Raw genomic sequence first — 15,854 nt, forward strand, 5'->3', positions numbered from 1 at the left:
AATGATTCGGTCCTGCTGGTAACTTCAGGCCATGACATTTTGTGCGTGCTGGAGCGGTTCGTAGTTGGTTGCAAAGTAGACGAGATGAAAGTCAGTTCTGCAATGAATTATCTTTTTGTTAAAGTTAAACATGCATTTTTGGTCATATTTTACTTGACATTTTGACCTGTACTTCTACCATTTATTCTTGCAAATGCTGAGATAATATTTAAGTCAAACTCAGGAGGATGATTTTGACATTACCCATGACGCAAGAGTGTCCAGAGTCACTCCTCAAGGGGCAAGGTATCCTGAATGTTGAGTTCTCTAAAATAATAGCTCATTAGTACACCTTTGCAGAACATTGACATGCTGAGGAGGTCGCAAATACCACCAGGGAGAGACATAACATGTAGAATACCAGCCCTCAAGGACTACCTTTGGACAACTCTGCTATAAATACCTCTCAGGAAAAAAAGGGTTAGGATAACCAAGACGTAGTAGTGATAGAACAGAGGATAATGAAGTAGTTGAAAATGCTGAAATTACTATAGATGCTGAGGTAACTTAAGATTTACTGAAGGGTAACGCTAAAGGATAAAGGAAAACAGGATGTTAGGCACTGATAACTCAAAAATACCCAGAGGCCAAGCAATGAAAAGCCCAACAAGATGCAAACATCAAAAATTACCTTAGTGTAAGGTATTTGTTAACACTTTATACTTGTCTCTATACAAATGCATATATTAAAAATATATATTTGTGTTCTTTAGTTGTACATCTTCTCCCTGTGTTTCAGTATTCTGGAACACTATGCTCAAGTTGGTTTTAGAATAGACCAGTAAAATCAATATGTGAAAAATTGAGAGGGTATGAATAAGTTATGGTTGTACTGTCATTTCCTCTTTGTCCAGAGCTGTGCTAGAAAACACAATTCATCACGGAGGGTCTAATGAGTAAAAAAAACAAAGGGTTTGGAGAGCACTGGCTGACGAGGAACCAGGAGGATTTATTTTTTTAGCATAATGAACAACTTTAGAAAATTGAACAAATATGGTGCCATGCTGGCGTAACATCAACATTTTAATGCCGTTTTATAAATTTCACTGTGAATAGTATTACTAAGTCAAGTCAGCGTACATATGCCAGTCTTATGGGCATATTATATAAATATATGGGCATATTTTTCTTATCTGGACAGACATGTGGAAATGCTCTATAAAAAGTACATGTGTAAAAACAAGATTTTCAAAGTGTGTTTTTCATGCCTGGAAATAATGAAATCCTGTGTGAATGCATTATGATTTATGCATGAAAGGTCTAAAAAGAGCCACTGCTCATCCACACTGAAGGCAGTCCATTGAAGTGGTTTGGGAGTCTTATGAGGAATGCCTCCTGGGTGCCTGCAGTTGGAGGTTTTTCATTCACAGCCTATTGGAAAAAGACCCAGAGCTCATTTGTAGGGACAACATTAACCTTCTGGTCCGGAAACTCCCCTGGATTCCACAGAATGAGCCTGTTGGTTTTCTTGGACGCAAGGAACCTGAGCTCAGGTAAGTGGAGGATGATGGATGGAATTCAAAGCACTGTTAAGGAACATCTAAATACATTTTTGCCAAAACTAAATTATCTTTAGCTCTACTTTGGGCTTTGGATCCTGCTATTTTTCTGTGTTGTCTTTGCCTCAATGCCAGTTTTTTTTTTTTTTTTTTTTAAACTTTATAAAATTCTCATGACCTTAAAAGACGCAATTGCTCACAATAATTCAAAATTAAATCCCTGAAAGACGCCAGTCTTCCTCCCACTAGGATTTTGGGAGGAACAATGATTCCTCACCTGTCTCCAGATAAACCGGGAGAAAGGTTACTGACCTCTGTGCATGAAGTCGGTCCTGACAGCACAGCGAGGGACAGAGTTGTCAGACTTGTGACCTTCAGCTCGGCCCCACACTGTCTTACAACCACAGAGTATAACGTGTGAATAATGCATCAGTTCTCCTGCTGGGACCCCCTTCAGCAGCTCACACAAGCAGATATGAACATACACAGCATTCGCATCATGGTACGAGGTTTTCACCCATACAGTGTAATAAAGAGAGCATGTTTGACCAGCGCAGACCTGGTGTTTCAGTGTATGATACGAGGGCAAACACACGTTTTGTAGTAGCCTTTCTTAGCTGCACTACAGGCATGACAGTTTTTGCATCCCATTTTAATCCAGGATAAAACCTACATGTAATCCTAGTTCTAACAATTCCTATTCAATTATGAGAACTGGGGAAGTATGGGAAGCAAAACATCTTAAAGAAACAAGTTGGCTGCCTTCTGCTTAAGCACTGAGAATTGTCATAGCTTGGCTGGCTGAGAACCTGCACCAGCATAACTTTAATTTGGATTCTAAAAGCTTAAATAATTTTTTATTCCTTTTTATTGCATGTAGAATAGCAACTGTTGCTGTTTTTGCTATTTTTTGCCTAAGATATTAGCAAAACTGTAATAAAACTCAGTGAACAAGCCGCCATTGTGCTCATCAGAGTAATGTCTAACCTCCATAAAAGCAAACGAACAGTACATTGAGTCACTAGGATTCTGAATGTTTACACAGTGAAAGTGAATAGAAATGCTTGAAGCGTCTTAAAATCCCCAGAGATTCCTGGAAAGGCTGCGTGACTCTCTCTTGTTTCTCTCTGCCTTACATACAAGAGTAGCTCAGCGATTTCCACCGAGATTATTTGAATTTCACAGAGTGTTTGACATTTGATAATAGTGCTCTGGGTTTATAGATTCTAGAGTTCCCCCAATGAAGATTTCCTATCGTGTTTGTTCGTGCCACATCTCTGTGGGTGTAAGAAAAAAAAAAAAAGGTGGAGGAATACAAAATATTAAAAAGAAAATACCTGTGAGATATCAAAAGGACAAATCTGATTATTGTTTCAGCTTCACGTGAGCAGACACAAATCTGCAAGCCTTCAAGGAGTATCTATATTTGCACAATACATCATGAGCAGCTGGGGTCTCGTTTGGAAGGAAGAGGAAAGCAAATGTTTGTCTAACAGTTTTGCCATCATTTATCATGACGGGAGTTATCTCGGCTATGAGACAGGCTTGTCCACCTGTTGAGACAGATGCATCGGTGTCAACATGTATGTTAATGAGGATGTGCTGTCACCACCAGAGCTGTGACTAGTTTCAGCTGACTGGGCTCGGCTACACTTGGTCGACAAAAGTGAAAAGACAGACCTCGGTAGAGGGATGAACAGATTTCCCGTGCTGCTACACGAAGGCTAAGACGTTGTGGACAAATGCAACTGTGTGGGAGTGTGATGTGGGTGAGTGGTATAGATAGTAGGAAACTGCCCACACATGCCAAACAAGTGTGAGTGTGAATTCAGTTTGTGGTTTCTCCTGATGGAAGGAATGTTTCCTGCAGTCTTCTCATCACATTGCAAATGAAATTTCATTCAGGGCCAGCCTGGCTTAACACACTTCTGTTACTTTCATATTTAAGCATGTAGATCTCGAGACCAGATAGTGAATAAATATTAGCTTTCTTTTCTAAACCTAAAAAAGGGCATATAATTTCACTTTAAGCACTCTCAGTAATGTTAATAAATTTTCCGACTTCATAACTTCTAATTTGGACATTTCCAACTTTAACAGCAGCACGGAACCAATATTTCCTGGTGTTCAAGTTCCTTGTCGGAATGTTTTTGCTGTGTCACCCGCAGCCGAGCTGTGCTTCGCAGACCAGATTATGATGGAATTTACACTGTATACGAGGCAGTAAGAGGTAAATATTGATCTTAGTTATTTTTCGAATGAAATATTAATATCTTTAAGCAGAAGTTTGCTTTAAGACGAGCTTTATAATTTTTACCGCTCCTTATCTTAACTCAATCTAAACGTCAACTCTTTCGAACGTTAGTTGATTTTAAATAGGTTTTTTTATATCACGAAAGCTTTAATAAGCTAAAATAAAAAAACGCTTTTGTTGCTTCTTCATTACTTTCAGTCAAACTCTTACAATCCTGGCCCCTTTTGTAGTTGTAAAAAGTTATTCAGAACATAAGTTTTAGAGATTTATCAGAATTCCTAGAAATTATTTCTGAACAATTTTAAAGTTTTTTTTTGTTGTTGTTGTTGTAACATTAGTAATTGTGAACTTGACATTAAATGAAGAGGATTATTTTTAAATGAAAATAATCCACATTATCATAATGCATTAAGGTATGATGTCTATAACCTTAAATCTAAACACAAACTCAAAACGTAGTGCATGTATTCACAGACAGAAAAGTTAGAACTTAATGTTTTATTTTATTTAAATAACCAGCACAAACACAATAAATAAGTTTCCCAGTATTTAATAGACAAAGTATATAGATCAGTATGAGATATTCATAGTTTTATAACCTTGAATATACATACCAAGGCTTTAAAGTATCACTTACCCACAAATTTTAAATCAAAATTTATAAGAGTATTTTTGTTAATCGAATGTACTGCAGTTTCAAAACAGCTGTATAATGACTAGTGATTCCCTTAATTCCCAGGGAAAAAGTGCAGTTTCTTGAACTGTTTCCCACAGCCTTTGCTTTTGTTTGCCTTTCCTTTAAGCAAGGGAAAGGTGTTGAATCCTACTTTCATCCAGCTGATTGGCAGTGCATGGCAGCAGATAGAGGGAGGGCTGCGTTGTGTCGCTGCGCTGCATACAGACAGAAACTGTGGTCCCTTGGACTGGGCCCTGCAACCTGTGGTCACTTGGACTGGGCCCTGCAACCTGTGGTCACTTGGACTGGGCCCAAGTTTCTGGAACTCCACTTGAGGTGCAGTTCCAGCACCTCAAGTGGCTCTGTGGACTTTCGATAATGAGACTTATTATTTTTTACTTAAAATGTGCATAACAAACACATTTTTAGACATATAGACATAAGAAATTCAGCTTTTTGCAGCTTATATTATTTCATTGCATGGAATAAATCAGGCATTGAATTTCCACAACAGAATGACACAAGGATCAGTAATATATATATATTTTTCATTATGGCATTGGAAACTGTTTAAGTAATTTTCCACAAACATCAACATCCCATAAAAGAAAATGTGTCAATGCTCTTCATGTAAATGTTTTAGTTTTTGTGTGTGTGTGTGTGTGTGTGTTTTTGTTTGTTGTTTTTTTTTTTTTTTTGCTTTAAAACTCAAGAACAGAAATGAAATGGTGGTTCTTTTAAAAAAAGAATGATTAAAAAGATTCAAAGAAACAAACACAATAAAGATGTAATAAAAACAAGCTGGCAAAAAAAATGATAGAAGTTAAGTTAAATAAAAGGAGACACAATAAAACTGGAGTTAATTTTATTACTATGGTTTAGTCATTTTGGTGAATTACGAAAGTTAATAGCATTTAGAATACAAAAAGTTTTCACCAAAGGTTTCCTTTTAGCACCTCACAGACTTGATAAGTTGAAAGTGACTAAAGATGATAACTGTTGGCAGTAGTTCTCCAAGGTTACTTTCTCATGCTGGCAATGAGGAGCTAGGACTTTAAGGGTTTAAGAGTCACAATTATTCCTTTCTCCTTGCCACAGAGAGCATTAAATAGACAGTTTTGGTTTTGTTAACGTGTGTAGTGTCCACATGCTCAATATTCTGTGACCTGATACCGCAACAATTTCATCTCCAGAGGAGACTGGTTGGCTGTAAACATTATAAATAGCCTTTTAGTTTTTGCTTCTTGATTTTTGTGTTTTATTATTATTTGGCTCTAGCGTCTGTGTTCATGTGAACATGTAAAGATCCGAGAACTGCTGGAGGCCAACATCATCCCTTAGACATGTGGTTTAATAAACACAATTATTCATTCTGATGAGTTTAGCCCGCTTCTGGGTTCACACGGTTCTGTTTCCACGTAAAAAAAATAAATGAGGTGCTTATGTGTTGGCAGCTTCTCCAGGAAGCAGAGAGCGTCCGAGTACGGATGGAGCAACACAGAGGCAGCGTTGGCATTTCCGCGCTGCAAAACTGTCGTCATTGTTCATGTGTCACGCGTGTGGTCCTGGCTCGGGCTGTCCTCACCTGTGTTTTGTGTTTGCCAGTTAGGAAATTATGCGCACGACGTCTGTTTCCCTGCAGCAGTGAGGCTGTATGTGTGTGGCGGCAGGTTTTTTTTTTGCAGATTGCTACACTGATGGGCCCACAACCTGCCAAACATACATAATGTTCCAGCTTTTGTCTGGAAAAAAAAAAAAATATGCATCAACGTGTTCCAAGATAGACTGTGCAGTGTGTGGATGCAACTTTTAGTTTAGATTAGAATTTCTTTTGGTTCATTGCTTCACTTTTACCGTTTTCCTCCATTTTTTCAGAGCGTAGAACATTCATCTCGTCCATGGCGTCTTTGTGGTCAAAAATCTCAGCCATCCTGCCTCCTAACGAAGAACAGTTTCCGCTGCAGTTTAGCGACAAAGTGGCGTCAAGCGTGGTGGAGATGCTGAAACGGGCCCGGCAGCAGCTGTACGGCGAGGCGACGAGCGCCAGCAGCCGAATTCTCACCGCTCAGATCATTTTGGACTATTCATGGGAGAGACTTAACACGGGAACATGGCGCCATGTGGACAAAGAGTGGAGGCGGGTTTACTCGTATGGCTGCCTGTTCAAAGCGGCCGCGATCTGTCGAGGAAGTCCATCAGAGGAGGAGATCCTGCAGGCCATCAGGACATGTGACATGGGTTTGCTGATGGGCGCGGCCATCATGGAAAATATACTTCAGGTCATCGTTCGAATTCTGCAAAGGGAAATAAGGACATTGGCTAAAGAAGAAGATGCTCATGAAAACATCCAGGCAAAGGTTTGTTGTCTTCTTTTCCACACATGTCCCTTTTTTCTTCCGTTTTAATACAGAAAGGTCAGAACACTGTGTTTAGACTCTGACGTGTCTGACTTCTTCTCTTGATTACATATTTTAAAGTACACCTCGGCATCTCAAACAGCCCACATATTAAGGCTGAAACAACCGTCATCGACTTCTTGTATTTAAGAGGTATTAAAATAAATATAAGAAAAAAAATTGGACTCAGCTTCATCTAGTTACAACCGCCTCCACACTTTTAGAGAAAAAGCCTGAAGGTAAAGTCACATTTTTATTGCAATCACATACTTTTGTAGTAAAAATGCATTCAGATCAATATTTTTAATTCAGGTCCAATGATTTGGTGGAAGAAAAAAAAAAATCTCAGATGACGAAATAATTATTTTACTGCACCACAATCATTGCCACCTTAATAATTCCTATAAAATAAATTCAACTGAAGCATGTCTTTATATTTAAATTCATCAGAAACTTTTAACAATTAAACAACTCTATATTCTATTTTTACTGGGTTATAAATATGACATGAAACAGAAGCTTATCGCTTTTGGCTATTCTTAAAGAGTAAGACTAGACAACTCACCGGTTATATGTTGATCATGAGAAGAAAAAACTAATAATTTTCTCATCTCACTTGCTTATATCAATTTAAATTTGAACTTAAAATGGTTAAAATAACTGTAACTGTGAGAAGCGTAGCTGGATGAGGACCCGTGATTATCTGTCAGCCATGCAGAGGAAGGACGATGCTAAATGAGATATAAAAGTTAAAAAAAAAAATTACTCTAAAACTCACAGAGAACTGAAGCAAAGAGTTGAGTTTTGGTCTCCATAACAACCATAATATTCAAGCTTCATGCCAACTGGTTGTTTGCCATCCATGCCAGTAAGAAGCCTGGTGTGGACTGCCATCGCAAACATAAAAGCAGAGTTAGCTGAGCGCTTTCTGTCAGATGAGATTAAAATGAAGCGTTTTTTGCAGCAACAACTCCAAACGCTGAAAAACATGTTGTATAATTTTATTATTCGCTCTTCACTAATAGGGACCGTCTGTGGTGGCGTGGGCCTGTTTTGCTTGTAAAAGGTTGGAACCCTGTTAGAGTGCATGGCACCAGGAACTCTTTGTAATAACCAGGACGTTTTTTTTTTTTTTATGTTACTATGTGACTGGTGGACGTCCAGAGAACTGAAAATGGGTAAAACAGATGGCCAAATAAACACAGAATGTGTTCACCAAACAGAAAATCAGCCTTTTTTCCGTGACCGCCGTTTTAGGTCCTCCAACTTAAATCCTTTAGAAAAGCTGTGAGCTGAGCTGAAGAGAAGAGAGCGTTGGAGAGGACCCAGAGGAGGAATGGTCAAGATATCCCTCTCTGTGTGTATGCTCACCCTGAGAAACATCTTTATTTTATTCATTCATCTGTAGGTTGTTTTTTTTTACAGACGTCTAACCAAGGTGCCAGTGAATGTGGAGAGGGCTGTATATTATCCTATTTCAAACATGCTTTTCTTTGCTATTTCAGCTTTCAAAGACATCAAATGTACTTTCATTACGGTAAAATAAATAAAAAGAAACGAGGTAACTGAAAACACAGCTCTTAAATCTAGCTGAGAATATAACAAATTATTCAGTGAAATGTCTGAAACACTCAATCCTTTTCATCCTCTGAAGTTTAAACTGACCTTGTTTTACTTTTCTTTTCTTTCTTTTTCTCTCTGCCGTTATTAACAGAAAAGGAAGATCGCAAGCCCACATGTTGGTCTAATCAAAGACGAGTTGTCAGTTCCCAGAATGAAGTGTCCTTCACTGGAAAGCTTCAATGCAAACTACCTCCTTCCCCTCAAACCAGTGATTTTAGAGGGGATAATTGACCACTGGCCTGCCCTCAACAAACATCCCTGGAGGTTTGTTTTCTCAGAATCTACGCATTTTCAGCTAAACATTGTGTCTCTTGATGGCACGTCGCTGTACATTTTCATCTAAGGATTATTGCATCTGAAAGTACACCTAAGTTGTTGTCTGAAGGATTTTGATTTAGGCCGTCAAAATAAGCTTTTATTATTATTAACATTATCCTGCAGTTGCATTCGGTCCAGCAAAGTAATCAGACTGATATGTACTTACAACAAGAGCCGAGAGCTCTTGTTGGGCTGAGAGGACGGGAAAGCTGGAGTATTCTCAAACAGAAGGACGACTGACACGTAACACACAAACTCAGACTGGAAGATATAAAAACGAGAGTTTTAGCTTGAATAACGATAAACTGAAGACAGGTTTCTTAATTCGTCTAAACATGTGTGATTCTTTACCGCTAAATCATTTCAGGTCGTCATTTTTTCTGCTGCTCATTTTTAATAGGAAAAAAAAATCAAAGTGGTCGTCTGATTCCCATCCAAAGGGCCTGTTTTACCACGTTGTTGTGCGCTCCGCAAATCACATGCGGCCGTGTATGTTTTTCGAGGATAGTAGTTATTATCTCCCTCCTGTGAAGCATCGAGTACCTGAGGTCCGTGGCCGGCTGCCGGACGGTTCCCGTCGAGGTGGGCTCCCGCTATACAGACGAGGACTGGTCACAAACGCTGCTTACAGTCAATGAGTTCATCGACAGATACATTTTGAATAAAGTGAGTGTGTCTTTTTGTTGTTGTTGTTTTGAGCCCACATTGTCATTTTAATTATGAGCAATAAGAGTAATTAGTCCATGTCTTTTGCTTCCCAGGTTCAAGAGTCTGAGAGTGAACACAAAGCTGTGGGTTATCTCGCTCAACACCAGCTTTTTGATCAGGTACTTGCATTTTTGGATCTGCCATGTTGCTAAATTGTCATAGTTGCCTTCTTATCCTCTAGGTGTTATCTGTTTTATGCAGTGTGTTGCAGATATTTCTAGCCCTTGAACTATGCAACGTTACAATGGAGCACCTTAAAGTTTGATCTCACAGCTATGAAGCTCAAGAAGAAAGATGACTGGTTCTCAAAGGCTTTTACAAAGTAATCGGAATAAATGCCTTGTGCGTTTGACATTTTCTTTCCAATTGTTTGCAAAATAGTTCCAATCAGCTCAGTCAGATGGGATAGAGAGCAGCCGCAAATGGGCCTCTAACATCCCTACGGCATGATGCTACCATCACCATGTTTCACCGTAAGGATAGTGTGTTTGGGTTACTGTGCAGACTTTAAAAAAAAACAATTCTGGATTTGTTTCCTATCATTTGCTGCTCCCTAAATATCTAGTTGCAAGTTTAAAGCAGAGCTCCTGTGGGCTTATTTCAATAATGTTTTTCTTTTATGCCTTTAAAACCAGATTTGACGAGTGCTCTACTAATTTCCTGCAAACAGATTTTCCCTCACATTTCTCTCGTGTATTTGTACTAAAAAAAAAAAGAAATAGCTGAAAAGTACACCGCTTTCAATCTGCTTCAAAATTGCAATCGACTTTGTGGCAGTCTACCATCAAATTCCCAATGAAACACATTGAAGTTTTCAAGTATTCAAGGGCTTTGGATACTCTTACAAGACGCTGCAAAATAAACCCAAAGCCATCACTGGCAGGGCGTCAGTTTGTTTCCCCTGGAAAATACTAATTGGAGGTCTGAAACGGTTGATTTGTTGTCTAGGTGTTTGTTCTCTTCTTCACAGCATGTGAACTGATATAGAGAAGGCCTGATTTTTGGTTTGTTTGGCACGTCTTAAAAGAAGAATGAGCAGCTACCTGTTTTCAAAAATTTATGACAAACCCTGCTTGTTTGATCAAAGTAGATAAGGAACTTGAAGCGAGGGAGCGACAATCAAGTTTTTCTGAGTTTTTCCACTTTCTGGCGGCACAGGAGCAACAAATCAAAGACGCTCTCACAATGAGATATTAATAAAAAGATTTATTTATGCTATATCTTTTTTTTCTTTTTTCTTTTTTTTACCTAACTTGATACAAGGTAGTGCGGTGTAGATTGAGCTTTACAAAGGGATCATATATCATTCATAATGTTCAGACATTTTTAGAACATCTTTTGATGGTGACGCTGAAGCTCTGCATCTTTCACAATTGGTTGTTTCTGTGTAAATATTTGAAAGTGCAGGGGGAAAAAAAAAAACCTAAACATTGTGGGACGGTTTCTTCTTTTTTTTTTTTTACACTATTTATTATTTACACTATTTTATATTTCATGGAAATTCTTCTGTGATATTATGATTAAAAAAAAGTCCACAATTAGGAATCATCAAATTTTGCACATGGAGTTATTATGTTTAGAGCTATAAAAATCTATCCCAAAGTCAAAAACTAAGTAGGTCTGCATGATGTTAGAAAAACATCACATTGGGATATTATTACTACCACTTTGTTTTCCCATCATCGAAGCATCCTAACCACTTTTCTGATTTTGGTCACTATGTCTGGGTCTATAGCAACTGTGGGCGTCCAGGACTCGGAATGCATTATTAAAGTTTTATTGCACAGCTTCTACAGTCTTATAGCTTACCGATTATTTCATTATTATTTCAACAGTCCCTCACAAATGTGGTTTTGCACACATTGATATTGCCATGACAACTGCCATCCATATGCAGTGCTGTGACAAAAGTGTTTGCTGTCCGACAGATTTCTTGTTTTCACACCTACATGTTTCAGATTGTGAAACCAATTGTAATATTGGAGAAATGTTGTGCAAGAAAATACAGAATGCATTTTCCAGTAGTTGCTCTTTTTATATACTACAGTATCTAAATACAACACTCCTGTTAAATTGTTAAATTATGTACTGAATTAACAAGCGTGTGGTATAATTATACATAATTAATCGAATCTATTAGAAATATAATAGGTTCACATTCACTCGTCACACCCAGACATGACTACAACACATCGTGCCCTGACTTAAAGATATGCTTGCAAAGCCATTTCTAAAGCTTTAGTCCTGCAACAAGACACGCTGGTGGTAGTTGTTAACAAATGGCGAAAACAAGAAATGGTGGCGAATCTTCACAAGCGTGATCAGACTGCGAAAATTAGTCCATGTGCAAATCAACATCTCATCCAGGAGCCAAGTGATGTCTAAATCACGGCAACTTTTTAAAGATCTGCATCCTGTTACGTTTGGAATTATACTAACAGCATTTTAAAAAGCCGTCTGAGACCCTTATGCTGTTGTGTGTGTGTGTGCGTGTTTATGCTTTGTTTAGGAGAACGTGTTTCAGACTGTAATCTACTACCTAATCTACACTCTGAGCAGGTGGTGGCAGTAATGCACCATTACGTTGGAGACTAACCTCCATTAAACAAGAAGAAGAAGTGACGGTCTGGGGCCGTTTTCTCCTTTAGGACCTGAGTGATCTGCTGTAATTGATGGAATTGTGAACCATCTGGTTGTGGCCTTAAGCTCAAGTGGTTTGGTTATACAGCAGCACAACGATGCAAAGCACACAAGCACGTTAAACCCCGAACGACTCGGAAAAGGAAATTACAATTTTGGAGCTACCTAGTCAAAGTCTCGACTTAAATCCGATTGAGATGCTGTGACCTTAAGCAGGTTAGTTCTACTCAAAAATGAATCGGCGTTCAATGTGCCTGTGCTAAAACAATTCAGCAGAAGAAGAGTGTGCCAAAATTCTTCCACAACAATGTAAAAAAAAAAGAAAGCTCATTCCCAGCTGTTGGACGCATTTGATGGCAGCCGTTGCCACCAAGCGTGGCACAACTAGTTATTACTGTTGGGGACAATCTCTTAATCGCTTGGAGCCAGATTTCGCTGGATAGATTTTGTCATATTAACAAACGTATTTTTTTCTTTAATTTGACAATCTGAAACTTGCAAAAAATGCAAAAACAAAACAAATCTCTTTCACAGCACTGTCACACACATGCTGTATTGTTAGCAGCTGATAAATTCATCAGTGCCTCATTGAAAACCATGAAAATTAAGTTATAATAACTAAATCAATGATGATTTTGCCTTGGATGTCCCATAATGTCTTCCTTTAATTCTAGATCCCAGAATTAAAGGAAGACATCCGCATCCCGGATTACTGCTGTCTTGGTGAAGGCGATGAAGATGACATCACTGTAAACGCGTGGTTTGGACCCGAGGGTACGGTATCTCCTCTTCACCAAGATCCTCAGCAGAACTTCCTGGCTCAGGTGACTACAGCCCTTCTCGTTCTAAACAGCTGACACCTGATCAGTGAGTAATCTCCTGGGATTTCCTTTTGCATATCCAAAGGTAGTGGGAAACAAATACATACGGTTGTATTCCCCAGAGGACACAGAGAAGCTGTATCCTCACGAATCCCAGCTTCTTCACAACACCAGTCAGGTGCGATTGACAAGTTTGTGGAGAAAACATGTGTTGCACCTGCCAAGGAAAAAAAAAAAAAAAAAAAAAGATATTCGGTGCTTCCAGTTTCTGAACTCTTCTGTGCAGGTGGAGGTGGAGAGTCCAGATGCTGAACGCTTCCCTGAGTTTGTGAAGGCACCGTACCTCGAATGTGTCTTACGGCCTGGAGACGTGCTATTCATCCCTGTCAAATACTGGCACTATGTCCGATCTTTAGAAATCAGCTTCTCCGTCAGCTTCTGGTGGTCATGACTTTGTTTCATAATAAAATACGTTTACTGTCTATTTCGCTGCTGTTAAGAGTTTTCACCCAATGGGAGGCTAATTTCCTATATTTATGAACGCTCTGAACACACACTGCTGAATGATTAGTCTCAATTTAGCCGCCGATGACTGAGACAACATTTACCGTGTGCAAAGCTAAATGCTGCACAAACTCACCATAAATCCTACAGTTATTAGTCATCTGATTTGATATTATTCTCTTTAGAAATTGGCTTATTTAATTGTCTACTCCACCTCATTCATCCAAATATCCGACAACGTGTGATTTCCATAATTCTGGGAAAATGAGACAAGTCCTCAAATTTAATAACCGAGCGAGCTACAGGTACAGAACAGTTGTAACTCTGAACAAACCGGCAGTCTGAGGCAATCAAGGAGGTCACAGAAGAAAATGATTGAAATAAATGAACCAATCTCTTGGGCATACACAGACTCCGAAATTAAAACAGCCTCACTGGATAAAAGCCCTAATAGCGAAAACTCATTCTCTCGCATCTAAAAACACAATAACTGACAACACGGAGCGCACGCTGCGCTTTTCAAGGCCCCAGTCGTGCATGCTGCAAGTCCATTTCAATCAGATCCACCTATTAAGGACTGCGAGGATGTGGCAGAATGAAGCGGATCAGCCCCGGTGTGCACATTTGTTCAAGTTATCAACCAAAGGTGCGGCAGGCTGAAGTGGAGCTTCGGGAAATCAAGCCGGCGTTCGTCGGGTGGAGCTGAAGTTGCTGTGGGGACGCTCAATTAAAACAAACGCTCAATAAACACAAACAAGATTCATATTTTATTTGGTCGATGTCGTCTCCCAACTCGACAGAACATATACTGAATTCGGTGCTTGAGACTTTTAGAACTGCTCGTGCATTAAACATACCAGTACTGAGGTAATAGACTTATCCAAACTGAGCCGCACTCCTTACAAGGTTACTCCACTAAACTAATAACACAGATCATGCCGGGATGTAATTCCGGGGCCAAATGCTGTAAACTTTCATTAACCCTTCCGTTCTTCGTTATATCAGTAAGTGACACAATTGACTTGAGTTTTCACTAACCTGCTTTCTCTCATTATAATTTAATCAATACTCAATTACCTATAAAGTAATGTGAGACCTGTGGGCTTCTGACCTTTTCACTGGAACTGAGCCATGCATGCTCCTTTTTGATTAATAGTGTTATTGATTTTTAAACAAATCTGACAAATTGGGGTTAAAATTAAGCGATTCGGCTGGGGGAGATTGGCTACAAGCTGGAGGTCCGTGTTGTGGTCAATTAAAGATTAATTTGAAAGACCACAATTCACAAAAAAAAAATCACAGGAGACGTAGCCAAAGATTGCAAGGTATGTGTTTATAGAGTGCTAAGAAGGTCATGTAGTAAGTTTGTCAAAGTCAAACTCGATAAACATCTCAGTTTTCAGTGTTGTTGAATATTAAATCATCTGAGTTTTAACGCACAATATTACTTAACAATAAACACGACAAACGTACTAAACCTTTTTGGGCAATGTCATCACGTTTATTTTATAAACCCTGAGGAAGATGGTGGAGCAGGGACGATTCCAGACCTTGAGGGAAGCAGTGGACTGAGTCTGGAGTAGAAACATCCAGAACCACCGTGCACAGGCGTGTGCAGGAAATGGGCTACAGGTGCTGCATTCCCCAGGTCAAAGGTCAAGCCACTTTTGAATCAGAAACAGCGGCAGAAGCGCCTGACCTGGGCTACAGAGAAGCAGCACTGGACTGTTGCTCAGTGGTCCAAAGTACTTTTTTCGGATGAAAGCAAATGTTGCATGTCATTCGGAAATCAAGGTGCCAGAGTCTGGAGGAAGACTGGGGAGAAGGAAATGCCAGAAGTCCAATGTCAAGTACCCACAGTCAGTGATGGTCTGGGGAGCCATGGCAGCTGCTGGTGTTGGTCCACTGTGTTTTATCAAGAGCAGGGTCAATGCAGCAGCTATCAGGAGGTTTTGGAGCCCTTCATGCTTCCATCTGCTGAAAAGCTTTATGGAGATGAAGATTTCATTTTTCAGCACAACCTGGAACCTGCTCACAGTGCAAAAACCACTGGTATTACTGACCATGGTATTACTGTTGGCCTGCCAACTCTCCTGACCTGAACCCCATAGAGAATCTGTGGGATATTGTGAAGAGAAAGTTGAGAGACATAAGACCCAAAACTCTGGATGAGCTTAAGGCCATCGAAGCATCCTGGGCTCCATAACACCTCAGCAGAGCCACAGGCTGATGGCTTCCATGCCATGTCGCCTTGAAGGCTGCAAAAGGATTCCTGACCAAGTATTGAGTGCATAACTGAACATTATTATTTGAAGATTGACTTTTTTGGTATTAAATTATTTTATTGGTCGGATGAAATATGCTAATTTTTTGAGG

At 39.4% G+C, this 15,854-nt stretch overlaps 1 protein-coding gene across 2 annotated transcripts; it reads left to right on the forward strand.

Annotated features, from left to right (window-relative positions):
• Positions 1-3,624: 3,624 nt before the first annotated feature.
• On the forward strand, positions 3,625-13,458 carry kdm8 (lysine (K)-specific demethylase 8). 2 transcript variants are annotated; one of them, XM_017306293.2, is made up of 8 exons: positions 3,639-3,768; positions 6,344-6,825; positions 8,579-8,751; positions 9,339-9,471; positions 9,567-9,632; positions 12,828-12,977; positions 13,060-13,152; positions 13,261-13,458. In XM_017306293.2, the coding sequence occupies exons 2-8, from the start codon at positions 6,367-6,369 to the stop codon at positions 13,423-13,425; spliced, it is 1,239 nt and encodes a 412-aa protein (XP_017161782.1). In that variant the 5' UTR covers positions 3,639-3,768; positions 6,344-6,366; the 3' UTR covers positions 13,426-13,458. The 2 variants fall into 2 exon arrangements, with proteins under 2 accessions (XP_081466267.1, XP_017161782.1); XM_081610141.1 differs by having other exon boundaries at positions 3,625-3,768; positions 13,060-13,458.
• Positions 13,459-15,854: the final 2,396 nt, after the last annotated feature.

This window comes from Poecilia reticulata, chromosome 8 (genome assembly GCF_904066995.2).
Source record: "Poecilia reticulata chromosome 8, P_reticulata-male-v2, whole genome shotgun sequence".
Lineage (NCBI taxonomy): Eukaryota > Metazoa > Chordata > Actinopteri > Cyprinodontiformes > Poeciliidae > Poecilia > Poecilia reticulata.

Bases quoted from the DNA above. Each gene is read 5' to 3' on its own strand.
- kdm8 (XM_081610141.1), top strand. From the start codon at position 6,367: ATGGCGTCTTTGTGGTCAAAAATCTCAGCCATCCTGCCTCCTAACGAA. The intron at 8,752-9,338 runs GTTTGTTTTCTC...CCTCCTGTGAAG, and splicing joins CTCAACAAACATCCCTGGAG to CATCGAGTACCTGAGGTCCG. The intron at 12,978-13,059 runs GTGACTACAGCC...GCATATCCAAAG, and splicing joins AGCAGAACTTCCTGGCTCAG to GTAGTGGGAAACAAATACAT.